At 48.8% G+C, this 18739-nt stretch overlaps 1 protein-coding gene across 5 annotated transcripts in view; it reads left to right on the top strand.

The window, feature by feature from the left end:
- FCHO2 (FCH and mu domain containing endocytic adaptor 2) overlaps window positions 1-18739 on the top strand; it is a 239032-nt gene that overhangs the window by 98606 nt on the left and 121687 nt on the right. For all 5 annotated transcript variants that reach the window (XM_075067024.1, XM_075067019.1, XM_075067023.1 and 2 more), the window contains exon 8: window positions 8067-8163. In XM_075067024.1, coding sequence (XP_074923125.1) covers window positions 8067-8163 — 97 coding nt within the window. The remainder of the gene's footprint in view (window positions 1-8066; window positions 8164-18739) is intronic.

The following is an 18739-nucleotide window of genomic DNA, read 5'->3' as shown; positions in this document are numbered from 1 at the left end:
CGCTCTCTTTGGTATGGGAAAGTATTGCTAAATAGAAGACTGTAAACTCCTTCACTGTGTGGGGATAACTGGGTGAGATTATAAAGTGCTGCCTCTGTTAACTGTTTGCCATTTTTGCCTTTCGAAAGTGTCCTTGACTTCTCGACTGCCCGTATCATCAACCATGCTCAGAGGCTACCAAAAACCTCAGGAAGAAGCCTCTGTGAAAAAAGCAAAGAGACATGCTGAAAGCAGTTATGGATCACTCTGCCAGAGAGAGGAAAAAACTGCAGGACTGGAGGAAAAACTGGAGTTACTTGGAGGGAAAGGGAAAGCAGGATCCGCCAGAGAAACGCAGCGGCTAAGAAGAAAAGCCAAAGCAGCTGATAAGCATCCTGGCGCGCCAAGCGGACTCTGTCCAGTCTCTCGTAGCCATGCAGGCAGAGCACTTACCGTGCCGGCCCCTTCCCACCGTCCAAAGCCTCTTTCCCTTGTGCCCCAATTCAGCTCCAACCCCCTTCCCAGCAGCATCCAGGTTCTTACCACCACCAGCTGCCCCAACACCTGTATGTTCACACTCAGCCAGCCCTGAGAACTACGACCCTTACCTCTGCACTCAACCCCCATCACCACCATGCAGTATTTTCATCCTGAAGTGCAGAGCAGTCATTGCACAGCACTCCAGACAGGACATATTCAAACCTGCGACTGTGCAGTTCAACCACCACGCACCCCCTGCTCTTTTAGGTTCCCAAAATGTTGTGTGTCTGTCAAGAAGATTATTTTCTTTTCATAAATGAATTCTTGGCTTTGAAAACAGTCTTTTATTATTGCAGAATAGTGAAAGATACCGTTAGCCCAGGAAAGAAAACAGGCACTGCAAATCATTTTAGGAAAAACAGATTCCTATTAACATGTAACCACTGCACTTCACTCCTGTCCAGGCACCAAACATTACTGTTGGTTTTCAGCCTCAATTCCTCCCTCAAGGCATCCCTAATCCTTGTAGCCCTGTGCTGGGCCTCTCTAGTAGCCCTGCTCTTTCTGGCTGTGCAAATTCAGTCTCCAGGCAGTGAACCTCAGAGGTCCATTCCTGACTGAATGTTTTCCACCCTTCCCTTTCTCAAATTATGGAGGGGTAGCAGCATGCGGATATAACCACAGGCGCTTGCTTCCCCAAGTCTAGCTTCCCATACAGAATCGCCAGCGCCCTTTTAACACGGTCAAAAGCACACTCCACAGTCATTTGGCACCAGCTCAGCCTGTAGTTGAACGGTTCCTTGCTGCTGTCAAGCTTCCCTGTATAGCGGTTTCATGAGCCAAGGCATTAATGGTAAGCGGGTCTCCAAGGATCACAATGGGCATTTCATGACGTCCCTACTGTGATCTTTGCGGTCTGGGAAAAAAGTCCCTGGCCTGCATCTTCCTGAACAGGCCAGTGTTCCGAAAGATGCGTGCATCATGCACCCTTTCAGGCCAGCCTGTGTTAAATATCAATGAAATACGCCCATGGTGATCCACAAGCGCCTGAGAACCATAGAGAAATACCCCTCCGAATAATGTACTCGGATGTTAGGTGGTGGTGCTAGAATAGGAATATCATCCCATCTATCACCCTCCACTGTTAGGGAAACCCATTTGTGCAAAGCCATCCACAATGTCCTGCACGTTCCCCCGCAGAGTCACGGTTCTTTCTTAGCAGGATGCGATTAATGGCCCTGCAAACTTGCATCAACACGATTCCAACGGTCCGACTTTGCCACTCCAAACTGGTTCACGACTGATCGGTAGCTGTCCGGAGTTGCCAGCTTCCAGATAGCAATAGCACCGTGACTTCTCCACCGGCAGGCAGCTCTCAATCTCGTGTCCTTGCCGCGCAGGATGGGGGCGAGCTCGCAACCCAGTCCAAGAAAGTGGCTTTTCTCATCCAAAAGTTCTGCAGCCACTGCTGTGATCATCCCACGACTTCCATGACGAATGTGATCCCACCACTCAGTGCTTGTCTCCCAAGCCCAAAAGCGGCGTTCCACGGTGCTGAGTATTTCCGTGAATGCCACAAGCAATTTGGTGTCATACGCATCAGGCAACTTGATATCATCGTCGGACTCCTCACTGTCATTTTGGAGCTTAAGGAATAGTTCAACTGCCAAACATGATGTGCTGGCGAGACTCATCAGCATACTCCTCATCAGCTTGGGCTCCATTTCCCACAGAAATCGTGCTGCACAGAAACTGTTGGGAGAGTCACAATGGCGCCAAACATGGACGGAAAAACAGTGACTGCTGGGATGTGAAGCGATGCATTACAGGGCGTTGGGACAGGAAGCGGAATGACCCGCACCCTTCCTTCCCCTTCCCACAACCCACGGCGCCAAAATGGAACGAGGTGCTCTGTGGGATAGCTGCCCATAATGCACCACTCCCAACAGCGCTGCAAATGCTGCAAATGTGGCCACACTGCAGCTCTGGTAGCTGTTAGTGTGGCCACACTGCAGCGCTTTCCCTACACAGCTGTACGAAGACATCAGTGACTCCCAGCGCTGTACAGCTGCAAATGTAGCCATACCCTGTTTCAAGCTCACTTTCTATGCTATTTTGGTGAAGAAACTCTCTTCACAGTCCTTCTCTTATGTTCTTTAATTTCTTTATTTTTCTTTTTTGAATGCCCAAATTAAACACAGATTACGACCCCCATCCCCGTACATCTCTTTATACTGTGAGACAAAGTGCCCCACACCAACCAACATGGTGAACTCTAAACCCTCAGGGTTTAAACTCTCTCTCATCTCTGATGGACTCATTCCCCTGGTCAATGGGCATAACTAGTTCCTATTGTGTCTGGGGAAGACCCACATCCCTGATCAGTGTTTGGTATTGAAATCCTTCTTGTTGAGGATTTGCAAGTCAAGGCACTTACAGATGAAACTATACCCATTCAAGCATTCAGTGCATGTCATCTCAGACCCAAAGGAGATAACCACCTACAAAGAATTGAAAGGGTTATCTTCAGTGAGTACCTCTGGGAGCAGACACCACACCCCGGCAGTGACAGAAGGACAGGGGAAAATAACACCATAGAAATTGACCCTAAACATCTTACAATGGGGGCCTTTGGCACCGGCCATTGCTACCCTAGCTGCTTCAACCCCTTCAGCACAAGTACTGACAGATTTGGCATTGGGCCTCACCATCAATGTCTCTGGCATGAGAACTGGCACCAGCACCCCAACATCAGAGCAATACCAAAAAGCAGGGCCAGGCAGTCAGACATGGCTTCAGACACCACCCCAAGAAGACAAGAATAGACATCATTCCTTCTAAGGGCAAGGTGTCTGTCCTCCTTTAAGAGAGTAGTACTAGGTAAACCAGCAGTAACACTGGCACAGACACAAGCAAAGACACCCAGTGCTGATTACGGGATCAAGATGTGCCCTCATGGAACAGTTGAGATCACTTCCTGGGAAGTCCATAAATATTGGGATAATGCCAGGTACCAAAGGTGCTATTCAAAGAGTGCTACTCTTCATCACAATCAACTGACCAAGTCTTCTCTCCAATGCTGAACAAGGATTATTTGCCTATAGGCACAGAGAGAGAGAGTCTGTACCAGAGATTCCTCATGCAAGGCACCACCACAAGAAAGACATGAGTTGCGTTGAGCTGACCAGTCAGCAGAGGGCCTGTATCCATGCTCTGTGCCACCCTGGCCATACTGATCCTATTGGGGACCTTTATCTCAAATCTCCCACAGTAGATTCCCTTCCTGTGGGTTCAGAAAGAAGCGATTGAGCTCCTTCGGCAGCATCACTAACTAGACACTGCCATCTGTCCCTATGGGTCAGTGGTCTGGAAACTGGGAGCAATGCAAAAATCACAGCACCCTCAGTTTCCTTTGAAAGAATAGTCCTTGTCGCAGGACTAGGCAGTCTTGCTGGCCTGTATGTGAGGCCCTGCCCCAGTGGCTGGTGACTTGAAAGCCTTTCAGGATCTTTTGTCTCACATCATGGAGATTAGATCTCAAAACAGTGATTATACAAGAGAAATCCCATAAACTCTTTGACATTTTTGACCGTGTAAGTTTCAGCCATGATTGCTCTCCCAATTAATGAGGTCATACTAGAGCCAGGCAAAGGGGCACTCTCAAACCACCATCCAGCCTATTTCCAAAGTGTTGAAGAAATGTTATAAAGTGCCCCTGAAAAGCTTCAAACACTTCTGCTCCCACCCAAATCCAGGATTGTTGTCAACTGCAGCAGTGCAGGAGAGGCTGAAATTGATTAAAGGAATGTCCAAAGATAAAGATCTTAAAAAAGCTAGACTAGTTCAGGCACAGAGTCCACTTGGCCACCTCACTGCAACATCATATGGTGAACAATCAGGTGTTGTCAGGAAATTATATTTGGCAAACATGGGAAAGGGTAATTTTCATCCTGGCAAAAGTACCATAGGACACTAGAGGGAAAATAAGAAGTCACAGTTGCTGGAGAAACCCTATAGACAGCCGTGGATGCCTCTGGCAAGCTTAATGACCATAGCCAGTCTCTTAGCTGTTAGGATCTGGAATACCAAGAAAGTGTTAGACACTATCCAGGACCTACTGTTTGAGGGGATGGAGGTCTTCAGTAAGAAAACATCATCTAACATGAAAACCAGCTATAATGTTATGGACTTGCCTCACTGTATTCTGCCACATGCTGGCATGCATGTATGTGATGCTGCTTGCCAGACTGCGTTTGTGAACCCTCCAGCCAAAGCTGTTCTGTTCCCCAATGAGACATTAATTACACAGGATAGCATCAATGTCACATTGTGTCACTTCAGAACTGATTTGTGTTGCCTGTGAAGATTTGCACTATGTAGTTTCAGAGGACAGGCAGGTGGTTGAATCCCACAAACGTGAGTACTCTTTTCAGTCCCTATCACAACAAAGATACTCATTTATGGACATCTCCTGGATGATATGCAACTACAATCCATCAGATTAATCTTTGTGCCTGTCCTCTTAAACCCTATAGTGAAAGCTTTGTATTGTCTGTTAAAAGATATGCATTATGTAATCAAACAAGGGAGTGCCTGCTCCTCAACTCTGCCTAGAGACTATCAAATTCTGCACTTGGTGCCATTAGAATGACATGACCCTCATGGCCCCTCACCTCCCAGTAGTCAGAATCAGCCTACTCAATTTCCTGAACAGGCAATCTGTGACCAGTCACCAACAATCCTTGCACCAGTCCAGTAAGACTGATACTCTGTCATTGGGGATTCCTCACAATCGACTTGTTTGCTTCCAAGAGCAACTCCAGTGATCAGAACTACAGCTCCAGAAGAGATCTGAATCCAGGATCATTATCAGATGTCTCAGTCATGCAGTGAAACAGAAGCTTACTGTCTGCTTTTCCTTTGATTTCCCCTGATTGCAGGGCAGCCTCCAAAACAAAGAGAGACAAACCTCTCTCACCATGATCATTCTCATAGTTTCATACTGGCCAAGTTAGTTTTGGATGACAAACCCAGTGCAGGTATCAGTTCAGTCTCTGATCCAGCTTCCGGTTCACCTGGACCTGATCTTGCCCAAAGCCACACTTGACAACAGAAGAATCAAAATTGTTCACACTAGCTGTTCCAAGGATATTCCATTTGTTATACTGACAGGACCAAACCATTCCTGCCACCCCAGTTTTTGATAGATATAGCTGGACATTCTAAACGACAAGCCATCACTTCATAGAGAATATCTAAGTAGATAATCCAATGTATCTTGCTGTGTTACTAGCTGACTAGAGTACCTCTCCCACTGAACATCACGGTTTCCTCCACAAGAGCAAAAGTAACATCCTCTGACTGCTTCAGGAATGTGCTGATAGCTGCGCCTTGTAAGATCATAATGTAGACTAACCCACTAATTTTTGTCAAACACTATGGCTTGGGACATAGTGGCTTTTTTGGGAGAGCAGTACTTGAATCACTGCTCAAATGATGTAGCTGAAACGTCTCATCCCCACTGTTCTGAGATACTGCTTGCCATTCACCTACAGGGACATACTTAAAGAAGAGAGAATGCTTGCTTACCCTACAGAAACTGTGGTTCTTCATGGCATCAGTGTGAATCCCATGATCTCTCTCCCCAACCTCCCTTTTCATAGTCCTCAGCTACTACGGCTTTGAATTGCAAGGAAACTGTGTGTGTGGTCCATGGCTGTTGCGCCCTTTATGCCCTCTCATGGAAGCTCAAGGAGGGACAGTGGTCATGCGTGGCCCAAATGGACACTGCTGTTTAAATAAATGAATGAATGAATAAATGAAAATTTGCTCTTGTGTGCATAGGGTAAGTAATTGTTTATCATCATTTTGGTTTTCTCCTCTCTGCCACCACTTATTACTGGTGGACCAGGCATATGCTTGGTTACATTAGACTTATTTGATCTTTTTAAGAAAAATGTTTTGGTTTTGTGCCAATTTTGTTGATTTCTATGCTGTTTTCATGTTTTAGACACTCTTTATCCAGTCTGGTGGACAAGTGATTGTGCTAGTGGCAATATGTTGTCTATGGGAGATTCATAGCAGAAACAAGCAACTTCTGCTTTCTTCCACCAGGTGCCGCCTATTGCCTCTGCAGTATGCTGAGTTTGAGTGTATCAGAGGTTTGAAGGAATTATGAAACATTGCTAAGTTTCTTTTAAAATAGTTTTATATTTTGTCTTGCTAAACAGAACTTTATTTTCTTAATTCAGTTCCATCTTTATTATCTGAAGTTATCTGAAACAGGGTCATGTTCTCTGATTTCTACTCATTATATGGGGGGAAAAATCCCTCAATAAACTGAAATTTTCTACATTTTAGAGAATTTTAAACTCTCAATAAATTGAAAGCAGCAAAGAGTCCTGTGGCACCTTGTATACTAACAGACGTACTGGAGCATGAGCTTTCATGGATGAGTACCTACTTTATCATATTTGCCCACGAAAGCTCATCTCCAATACGTCTGTTAGTCTATAAGGTTCCACAGGACTTTTTGCTGCTTTTACAGATCCAGACTAACACGACTACACCTGATACTCAATACATTGAAGTTATCCATATTCCCCTTTTGTATTTGGATAATAAAGGTCAAATTGTGAATAATGTTCAAGTGTGTATACCAGGAAACACAATATTATCTTGCCTTTTAAAAAGTTAAAGGAATTCTCAGTGTTTACTGGAAAGCTTTCTTCCCCAGATTTCAGATCTATATTTGTTTCATATGCAATTGGGATATTATATTCACTTATTTTAGGCAAAAATCTCGAAGTCCATGCCTGGACCTTAAAAAGCTTTTGAACATTATACTGTATTATGCTTTTTATGAGTTATGGGGCTGTGTTAAAAATATTTAAGCAAGCTTTGGAGTCAGTGTTTTTTCCTACAGATACTACTCTGAGGTCAGCATAATTATGTGTAAACAATAAATTTTATTCCTTCCTATAATTTGTTAGTGCATTGAAATGTAACTTTATTTATAGTTCAGAATGGGAATGTCTATATCCTGACCAATTTAAAAAAAAATATTGTGCCTAGTAGATTGTTCTGCTGCTGTTTATTATTTTAACATTTTTATTTCTAAAATACCTATCCATGTTGCTGGGTTGGAGAGGTGCTTTCTGAGCACTGCTCTTAGCCAGGTAGGTGGAAGCTATGATTGCACAATGTTACATGTTTACACTCTCGCTCGCTATTGCTGTCCCAGAGGGTTTGTCTTCCTAATTTATGGATGAGACTGTCTATCATAATTGTTGCTATGTATAATCTCTTCTCATTATTTATTTATAATAAAATCAGTTTAGAAAGAAGAAATGGAGGAAAATCCTAGATCCATTTTCACTAACAGTCATTCTCTGCTTTGTCCTTCCTGTGAATCCTCCTTGGCACATACCTAGGGTTACAGGAATAAAGTGGTTTCATCACTAAGATGTCTGGTCATGTTCTTCAGCCTTTTAAGAACTTATTCTGGAAGACCTTTTAAACACTTAGCTATAGGAAAATCAACTGTTTTAGCTAATCAGTTTCTCCAAATATTGTTTTTTACCTTTATTTCATTTATTTTCTTAAAGGTTCATGAAGAATTTATTAATAACATGGCAAATACTACAGCTGGAAGTTTGATACAAAAATTTGCAGAGTCAAAAGGCACTGGCAAGGAGAGACCTGGTAAGAGATTACATATGCAAGAAAAATTGGAAATATAAATTTTAGAATTTATTTGGCAAGTTTGCACATTTAATACAGGTCACTGATTTTGTATAATGTACAGTATGTTAATTTGTTTATAGTCTTCAATTCTCATACAATAGCCTGTAATTTTTTTATTAGTGTATCATATTACTATTACTACAGTGAGTTTCTGGACATACTGATTGACAGTTGACTTAGCTATACATGTAGGATATTTTATTGATGTAAGTGTTGTCAGAGGGGGTTTGACTGTAGCTGTGTTTGCACAGAAAGTGGGAGAGAATAAAATCTTATATTAATTAAATTTTAGTGTTGAATGGTTAATCACTGAAAACTGTTGTCAGTTAATCTCAAAGTTTAAAGTTCTCTGTACTTTCTTACCTCTTCTCCTTTGTGCTTTTTGCATTACAGTTTAATCACACAATTGTATATTTGTCAAATTCAATATAATTTACAACTTGCCCTAAAACTTTAGATATATGATTTTACATTTACCCCAATTTCTCTGTGGTAATTGTTCAGTATAACTTTATTAACTAAACTTTTGTTTTCAAAATTATATATTTTAGTACTTTTGCCAGTACTAGTGTGTGGACACTCTGGTTCTGCCTCTGTGCCCCCTACCATTCAGGTGTGGCGTCATGGGTGAGCCCTTCTTTAGATTCTCCTCTCCTAGGGTTAGAGAAATCCAAACAGACCTTCTGGGTGTTAAGAGCAGCCCCCCTTTTCAGAGGTCTCATTTATTGGCAACGAAGATGAAAGTAAACATAAGCAAGACCTTGTTTGTGTATCCGTAGAAAATTCGCCATCTTGAGATCAGTCCAGCTAACTTCTTGGTCCAATAGCCAAGGGGCACTCCAGGCCAAGCTCCTTGTCTAGAGCCAGGACTTCTAGATTGATCCTGCTCTCTTCCCTTGGAGCTCAGCTGCTGTTTTTTTCTTTCAGCCTGCTCCTGTTCCCTTGACCTGGAGAACAATCTCAGGTTCCTTCCTTTCAGGGTATTTCTGTTTCCTTCATCTGTGGAGCAGTCTGTCTCTCTCTGGAACCCTCTTAGTTCCTTCCCCTGGGATACTTCTGTTTCCTGCCTGGGAACTCTCATGCCCTGGGATTGCCCTCCTTCCTAAAAGCCCCCTCAATTCAGAGGAACTTCCGCCTGGGAGTATTCTCCCTGACTGAGCTTAAGAAGCATTTTTATAAAGTGCAGGTGCTCCTTTACGGTTGACCATTAAACAGTCATTTGGGGCAACCGGTTACTCCAAAGTGGGTCTTCACAAGGGCCTTCATAGGCAATCTAGGCCCTGACTCCTCTCTTAAGGGCCAGTTGCCCCATGAAACAATGCTTTATATATTTTCTCTTTCACCAGCAGCACAGTCTTCCTTAGGGCAAATATGTAGTGGAGTTGCAACCCTGTACAGCAGGCCACAATACTAATCAAATACAGCCAGTCTGTCTCCATCTATGGAGGAGCAGATGGACCAAATCCAAGTGGCGCTTCATTCTGTTTTAGCCACTTGAAACATTGGAAAATATGGAAATGGCAAAAAAAGTCAAGATTGTCAGCAAAAACAGCACATGCCTAAACGTGCTCGGTATCCTTGGAAATTTCCGGCTATGCAGTGGCAGGAAATCCACATAGACTGTGTTGAAACATTTACGGGTAGCCTTGGGAGAATTTGGTTTTGGTTTCAATTTCAAAGTATTGTTTAATTTTTTTTTTTAATTTTGAAGTATTTTAATTATTACAGATGGAGTCGGGTTTTATGGTTAAGTCAGCACCGACAGCAGGGCTACATTGGGCTCCCTGCGTGGCATAGAGGCTCAAGACATTGGAGTGTAAGATGTGGGGGTGGCTGCAGTCCTGTCCTAGCTTAACAGAGACCCCCAGCCAAGGCTGCAAGGAGAAGGACGAACCTCAGGCTGTGGGGGAAGACATCCCATTGCTGAACAGTTCCTGGCCTGCGATAGTCACTGCACTTCTGGCTGATGAGGGAATGAGAAGGACCCTAATAGCAGGGCTGATTACATTGGATCCCTGCAGGCACAATGTACGGAGAGGGCTGTGGTCCTGGTGGGACAGAGCAGAGCCCTGGCCAGGGTCTCATCATTCTCCTCGCAGCCCTGGCTGGGACATCTCTGTTCCCCAGCAGGAATGCAGCCCTCTCTGCACCTTTGAGCTGCAGTGATCCAGTTTCCCCCAGACCTTTGCTTGTGTAAGGAGCCCTCTGCAGCCCTGCTGTCTAGTCCATGTTCCCTCACTCCCATGACAGCAGTGCTGCAGAGGGCTTTTCCACAGAGCTGGTGACAACCAATCCCTACAGGGACAAAATTGTGGGGGGAAGGCTACACTTGCATAACTGTTATTGCTGGATATTTTCTTGTCAATTTCAGTGTGAGCAGAAATCTACGTTTACTAACATCTGTCAATTTAAATCAGATCCTGCCAAGCCTGTTTACAGGACATATGTTTTTGATTTCAGCAAGTAGATGCACATTCAGGGAAGCCATACAATCACAGAAGTGAGTGGCTGTTGCCTGGTGGAAACTGGCAATGCAAGACTTCTGTAGGTCAGTTGTGACCCTGCCAGCAGGTAGGGGATCTTGGGGGACAACTACTGCACTGGTGGCGTGCAAAATAAACTTTATTAAGAAAATGCAAAAAACAGGGAAAATTCAATTGTGAGGGGTATGGGGTTTGTTAAGGTAGACAATTGGGGAGGGGTTTCTTTTAGTAAATAGTATAGGGGCCCCTCCGCCGCCACTCGATTTACGCTGCTCTCTTCTATCGGAGCCTCCCCGCCCGACGGCGGCGGGCGCTGCGGCCTTTTACCGCCCGCGGCGGTCTGCCCGCCGGACCTGGCCAGCGTCCTCCTCCGCCCGCCGCCCCGGCCCCCTTCGTCCACCCCCGGTCTCGACCCCGCACTGTCTCCCGCCCGTGGCACGCGCCCGTGCCCCAGCCAGGCTGCCGCTCCCGGCCCTAACTCCGTGCTCTCACTCCTGCCCTCACCTCTCCCTGCTCGCCCCCGGCGCGTGGCCCCTCTTCCCCCGTACTGGGCTCCTCGCCGCTGGCCTCCCGCCCCCCCTTCTCCCGTCCACTTTCCCCAGTCTCGTCCCCGCCTTACCCACCCCCTCCTACGGCCGGACGTCCCCCCCTGCCCCTGCGCGTGTCCGCGCCCCGCTTTTCCTGGTATTCCTCTGCCTGCACAAAGCCCTCCCTCCTTTGGGCCCCCTCGTCTTGCTCTGGCCTCCGCCCTCACTTTCGCTTTCCCCTTTCTCCCCCTCCCCACTTCCTCTTTCTCTCCTCCCCCCCTTCGTCCCTCTTGTCCGCGCTGCACCGGCCTCATCTCCTCGTCATCCCTGGCCCGACCCCCCCTCCCTCCTCATTCTCCCTTTTCCCCCTTTCTCTGCTAGGACCTCTCTTTTTGCGTGCGGCCGCGCCCCTCTGTCCCCTCATCCCGCTGTGGGGGTACCCTGGCTTCTACTCTCCGGGCCCTACTCGTCTTCTCCGTAGTCTTGTCTCATCCCTTTTTCCTGCTTCCTCCCCTCGCTGTTGCTTTTGCCCGCCGTCTGCGCCATTGCGTGGCCCCTCATTCCGCGGCCCTCCCCACGCTGCCCCTCCGCTCTTATTCCTGTCTTTGTTGACGCCCCTTTGCTCCCCCTCGTCTGCCCGATCCGGCAGTTCTTTTTCCCCTGGTGCCTCCTTTCCCTGTCGCCCCCGTCCTTTCCTTGCCCTGTATGTTGCCCCCTCTCCCTTCGTTTGGCGCTCTTTGCCTCTTCACACCCGCCTTGGTCTGATCCCCTCTAGCGTCGTTTCGTCCGCCATGCCCCCTTGTCCCCTCCCTGTGTCCGCTACTCCTTCCTCGCTCCGATCTGCCTCCCTTGCCCTCGGCCGGGCCTGCCGGGCCCCTGGGCCCCCTCGTTACCCCCCTCTCCCTTCGCGCCGTTCCCCTCACTTCTCCCCTTGTTCCCTGTTTTCCTCCTTATCCGTCCCTGCCAGCCCTTCCGGCTGCCCCCTGCCCGCTTCCTTCCGTCCGAGCCCTTGGGCGGCTATTCTCCCAGGCTTGCTGGACCTCTCACGTACCCACTCTGTCCCACTGGCTCCCCCTTGTCCCGTTGTTGCCCCCTCCCCCCTCTCGGTCGCTTCCTCCGCCCGCTTCCACTCCTCGCCCACACCTGGGTGCCTCGTGCCCCGGCTGTTTTTTCTACTGTCATGACCCATGTCTTTCCCTCTGTTGTCCCACTCCTGCCCGTTCTGCCGTTACGCCCCCGGCTGTCCGTGCCAGGGCTCCCGATCTCGCGCCATTAATTCCTCGCGTACCCTCGCCCCTTCCCGTCTTGTCCCTGCCGCCGCTTTCCACGGCCCACGGTTTCAGCCCCCCTTCGGTACTCGTCGCCCCTCCCCTAGTGAGTTATTCCGCCCTCTTGGGCCATGCCGCTGTCCACGTCACTGTCCCTGCATTATCCCTTCCATTCCCACCTCCTCTGCCCTTCCATCCCTGTGAACCGTTCCTCCGCTCTGTCACCTCCCAGCCGCCGCCCGGTTTGGGCCTTTCCCTCCACCATCACTCCGCCGTGACGCCTGCCGCCGGCGCGCCTCCCGTGCCTGCTCCCCCCATGCCTGTCTCGTCTCGCGCGCTCTTTGTGCTTCCGCTCGTGAACGGGGCCCCCTGGTTTTCGCCGGCATGCCGGCTTCTCGTACGCGCTCGCACGCCCCTTGTGTCTACCTGGATGGTGGCTCGGCCGATCTTGCCACCTCCTCTGGCTTTCTTCTACAGTCTGCTTGCCCGCGCGGCCGGATTTGCGCCCGGCCTTGCCGCCCCGCACGGCTGTCCCATGTACCGGGCGCTCGGGTCGCGGCTCACCGCCATCTTGCACCCTGGATGCCGCCACTACCGTGGCATCTTATTTTTTACGGTCTTTTCCGGTGTTCTCATTTGCGGTCTCAGCCTTTGACCGGGGGCCTCTCATCATGGTGCTTCCCAACGGGCCCCTGCACCCTAACTGCAGGGCTTTCCTTCGTCCCTGCCTTTTCCACCTTTTGTGTCCCTCACCACTTCTTGTGTGTCTACGTCCCTTTGCCCTTCACCTGCCCCCGGGTGGGCTGTTGCGGTTTATTCCCCCCCCGGGCTTTGCCGTGCTCTGGTAGCTGGTCACCTTCCACGGGTCATATGCTCGTCCTCTGCCCTCTCGCTCTCCTACGGTACCAAGCTCCCATCCTCGTCGACCTCACCGCCCCCCGCCGGCCCCCGCCCACTCCCTCTCCCTCCTCCCACCCTCTACACTCTCGTCCATATGCAGGCTCCCCTGGGTTGCCGCCCGCACGCGCAGCGCCCCACCCGCCCGGCCGCCATGCCCCCTGCTGCCGCGGGACAGGGCCTCCCGAGGCCCCATGCCCATCGCCGCCCGGAGGCCACTTCTCCTGCCCCCCTCAGGCGCTCCCTCCCCCCTGGCGCCCGTGGCCACAGGCTCCCACCCACCTCGACCAGCTTCACTGCCCGTCCTCCGCTCCCACTCGCCCTCCCCCTCCCCTCACCCGCCCCTGGCCCTTTATCGCTGCTCCATCCACGACGCTCACTGCCACCAATTCCCCCTCCTCCTCACCCACCCTCCCCCTTCGCCCGGCGTCGTCTCCAGCCCACTCCCTTTGCGCCCCACTCCCCTTGGCAGGCTGTTCCCGACCCTTCCTCCTCTACGGTTCCCCGCTCCTACTCCTCCACGTACCTTCCTCCGCCCGTGGCACCCCATTTTCTTTGTCCCCGATGGTACCCCGCTTCCATCTCATTCCTCTCCTCCCTACCGTCCTCCCCACTGCTCTCATTCTCGAGCGTACCGCTCTCCCCCCAGGCCGTCGTCTTTGGGCTCGGCCAACCCGCCCCGGCCTTTTCGTCCCCTTCCTCGAGGCCGATTTCCTTCCTCGGCTCCTCCTACGTCGCCCGTTTTTAGACACCCCTTTCCAGTTGCAACGGTACCTCGTACCCCTGGGAGCCCCCCGGCCCACCCGATGCCCGCAGAAGTTCCCCCGTGCCATCTCACCGTCCTTAACCCCCTCCTGCATCTTGTTTGTGGCCCTACCTATCGCCTTGACTGCCCACCCCCGCCCCCGCCTGGGCTTATCCCGGCCCATCGATGGCTTGGGCTCCATCGCCCCTGCCACACCCGTCCTCCCCGCCTTCACGGGTTCTGCACGATGCATCAGCCTCCTCCTTCCCTAGCATTCCTCCTCCTCTCACTAGTCACTGGTCCGGTGCGATCAACGATCCCCCTGTGCTTTTCTAGAGAGCATCCTCACTGCTCTCCCTCAGGACTCCATGGCCTCGGTGGATCCTCCCTTTAACACTATCATTACCTCCCCTTCTTCCCCTATCAGTGGCCCACCTCCGCCGCCTGCCCGCCCGTCTGTCACTCGATTATTTGACCCTGCACAGCTGGTTCCCCTTGATTGCCCCGTCCCCGGTTTCTGTGCGCCGATGCTCTCCCTACCTCCTTTAACCCCCGCGACCCACTCGTTCCCAGCCCTCTTATAGGTTACGCCTTCTCGCCTGTACACACCAACCTTCCACCACTGGTCCCTGTTTCTTTGTCGCCCTTCATACGTGCCCGCTCTTTCGGACACGCTATCTGCGCCGTCCTCACCTTCCGTCCTGTCCCCGCCTCGTCCTGCACTATAACCGGCGCATGCCTCCCTCCTCCGCCTCTCACCCTCCGCGCACGTCCGATCCCCAGCCCTCGCCAGCCGCGCTTTCCCCCCTCTCCTCGTTCACCACCTGCTTCAACGCAACCTTTTTGGGTCCGCCAACTCCTTGCGCCTTTGTGCCCACCTCCGGGCACGGGTCAGCGCACTGGCCCCCGCTGCACGTCAGCACCCCCTCCTCTGCCCTCTCTCCCCCCCACGACGGCGGACGCACACGACGACGACGTCCCGCTGATTCGCCCTGCGCTGGGGCCCTACGGCCACCCCACACGCCCACGTCATTGCCAACCCACAGCGCCAGAGTCTGCCCCCCAGTTGTTAGCGGCCGGTTTTACACTCGCCGGGGCACGCCGCCGGCCGCGCGCCTGCTCGGCCCCGCCCTCTCGGGGCGCGTCGCTGCTCGGCACCCCGGCTTAGTCCCCCCGCAGGCCGCCGGCGCTCAGGTACGGCCCGATCCAGCCGACCGACCACCCATCACCCCGCTCGCACCAATAAGACCCGGCGCACACAGAAACAGGGCAAGTTAGTGCTTGTCCACAAATGCTAGTCTAATATAATGGGTGACTGAGTGTCTTGTGTTAAAGGAGATAATTGAATAATAAGCATCACAGAAACCTGGTGGACTGAGAGCAAATCAATGGGACACAATCATTCCAGGTACAAAAATATCGGAAGGACAGAACAGTCGTGCAGGGGAGGAGTGGCACATATGTGAAGAAAATGTAGATTCAATGAAGTAAAACTTAATGAATCCACAATCCATAGGATCACTATGGAAGAAATTCATGCCTAATAAAAATAATACATAGGATCTATATCGACCACCTGACCAGACAGTAATAGTGAATGAAATGCTAGGAAATAGAGAACTGATCAAAATAAGAACCCAGTAAGACCTGATATTGGTTGATTACAGGATGACTATGAGCCGCCATCAATATGGCCGTTAAAAAAGACAAAGCAGTAGGGCACAGGCGAGTATTTCCAGCAAAGATCAGAGGTGTTAGTACCGTATATAAGGCACTGGTGAGACCTCATCTGGAATACGGTGTGCAGTCTGGCTCCATGTATAGAAGGACTATCTCAACTGAACAGTTCAGAAACGGGCTACTAGATCCGAGGAATGGAAAACCTGCCTTAGAAAGGAGACTCAAAGAGCTTGGCTGGAGCCTAGCCAAAGAAGCTGCGGGGGATATGCTTACTCTCTATAAATATATCAGGGGATAATCGTAGGAGGAGAGGAATTATTTAAGCTTATACCATGTAACACAAGAACAAATGGGACAAACTGGACATAAGTTTAGACTGAAATTAGATGAAGGTTTCTAACATAGAGGAGTGAATCTGGAACAGCCTTCCAAAGAAGGAAGACAAAAGACATATGCTTAAGACTAAGCTTGATAGTTATGGAAGTAGGTAGAAGGATAGTTTAATTTTGCAATTGATGGATATCAGCAGATAAATCTGGCCCAATGGTCTGTAGTGGGAGTGGATGGGAGGAATCTGATTACGCAGAGAATTCTTTCTGAGTGCTGGCTGTGAGCCTGCCCACATGCAGGTTGCTATCCCATATTTGGGTCAGGAAGGAATTCCTCCGGGCAGAGGCAGGCCCTGGAGGTTTTCACCTTCCTCTCATGGGCAGGTCACTTGCTGGGGATTCCCTGCAGCTGAGGTCTTCAACCACATTGAAGACTTCAAACTCGGACATAGATTAGAGGTTGTTATAGATGGATAGGTAGGTGTCTGTGGCCGCGTTGGCGGGGGTCGACTAGATCAGTTGTCGCTTTGACTATGAGTCTATGAGCTGGTCCAAGAGGTACATAAAAGACCGTGGAAAAGTGACCATAATACAATAGCATTCAACCCTCTGAGGGGAAGAACACCTCAACAGCCCACACTGTGCAAATTCCAAGAGGAACTATACAAAATGAAGGGGTTAGTAAACAAAAGTTAAAAGGTACAGGACTAAGTGAAATCCCTGCAAGTTAGTTGCATGGGCCCTTTTAAAGAAACCATAGAGGCCACACTCAAGGTACCCAAATTAGAAACACCAGTAAAAGAAACAAAAAAGAAGCCACGGTGCTTAAACACATGTAAAAAAGGCAGTGAAGATAAAGACTTCCTTTAAAAAGTGGAGTCAAGTCCTAGAGGCAAGAAAAGCACAAACACTAGCCATAAGTGCAAGAGTGTAATAAGAAAAGCCAAAGAGATTTTGAAGAACGGCTAGCCAAAACTCCACAGTAATAACAATGTTTTTTAGTACATCAGAAGCAGGAAGCCTGCTAAACAACCAGTGGGCCCCGACGACGAAATAAGAAGCGCTAAGACGATAAAGTCATGTGGAGAATTAAATGATCTGCTTCAGCGCAAGGCTGAGCGATGTTAGGGAAATTCCAAAAACCTGAGCCGGTTTTTGTAGTGACAGATCTGAGAACTGTCACAGACTGAAGTGTCACTAAAGGAGTTTTGAAAATTGATAACTCATATTAACAAGTCATCCGGACCAATGGCATTCACCAAAGTTGAAAGAACTCAATTGAAGTTGCGAACTATTAACTAAGTTTGTAACCTGTCCTTTAAATCGGCTCTAGACCCAATGACTGAATTAGCTAATGTAACGCCAATGTAAAAGGGCTTAGAGCGTGATCCCGGTCAATAAGACCTGTAGTACTACGTCAATACGCGCAAAATTAGTTGTAAACAATATAAGATAAAATGATCAGACCATATAGCAAAAAACATAAACTGTTGAGCAATAGCAACCAAGTTCTGTAAAAGAAATCGTGTATTAATCTACTAGATGTCTGACGGGTTCACACATACATGTGGACAAGGGATCCATGGAAATAGGTATCTAGATTTCCAGAAGCCTTTGTAATCCTCAAAGGCTCTTCGTAAATTAAGCTGTCATTGGATAAAGGAAGGTCCTCATATGGACTAGAAGACAAAGACAGCGAACAAAAGGTAGAATATGGGTAAATCCGAATGAGAGGAGTAGAGCGAGGGTTTGTCCCCAAGGCCAGTCCTATGACCAGTCCTATTTCATATTACAAAATGATCTACGAGGGGTAAACGTGGAGGTGACAAAGTTGCCATGATACTAAATACCAAGATAGCTAAAGACCCAAAGCAGATGTGAAGAACGTCAAAAAGAGTCACGAAATACAGTTGACTTGGGCACAAATGGCAAATGAAATTTAATGTGGAATAAGTAAAGTATGCACATTGTGGAAAAAAATAACTCCAAACTATAGCTGTCAAAACGATGGGACAAATTTAGCACTCACAAAATCAGAGAAAAGATTGGTGTCATTCGTTGATAGGTTGTCTGAAATGCCACGCAGTGCGCGAGCGGTCAAGAAAAGAGCAGCCAGGATGTAGGCAATCATTAAAAAAGGGGATAGGACATAGAGACGGATTAATTATGACCTATATAAAATCAGCTCCTGACCCACAGTGATCTGGTACTATGAGGATCTCCTCACCTCAAAAAAAGATATCTAGCACTAGAAAAGTTAGAAAAGGCAACTAAAAGATAGGGATTTGGAGGGGTCCATATGAGGAAAATTAGAGTGTAGGCCCTGCAGCCGAAAAGAGGAGACTAAGGGGGGAGATAGACATATAAAATCATGAGTGATGTGGAGAAAGTGGATAAGGAAAAGTTATTACTATTCCCGATAATACAAGAACTAGGGGTCACCAATAAATAGTGGGCACAGATTTAAACAAATAAAGGAAGTTCTTTGCCACACAGCGCATTAGCAGGTGTGTGGATGTCCTTACCTAGGAGGTTGTAAGGCTGCCGGACTATACAATGTTTAGAAAGAACTGATAAATGTGTGTATAGTACATAAAAGCCATGA

The sequence above is a fragment of the Chelonoidis abingdonii genome, chromosome 6, assembly GCF_003597395.2.
Source record: "Chelonoidis abingdonii isolate Lonesome George chromosome 6, CheloAbing_2.0, whole genome shotgun sequence".
In the NCBI taxonomy this organism is placed as follows: domain Eukaryota; kingdom Metazoa; phylum Chordata; order Testudines; family Testudinidae; genus Chelonoidis; species Chelonoidis abingdonii.
Note: the sequence above shows the minus strand (reverse complement) of the source record. Positions and strands in the feature narration are given on the sequence as shown.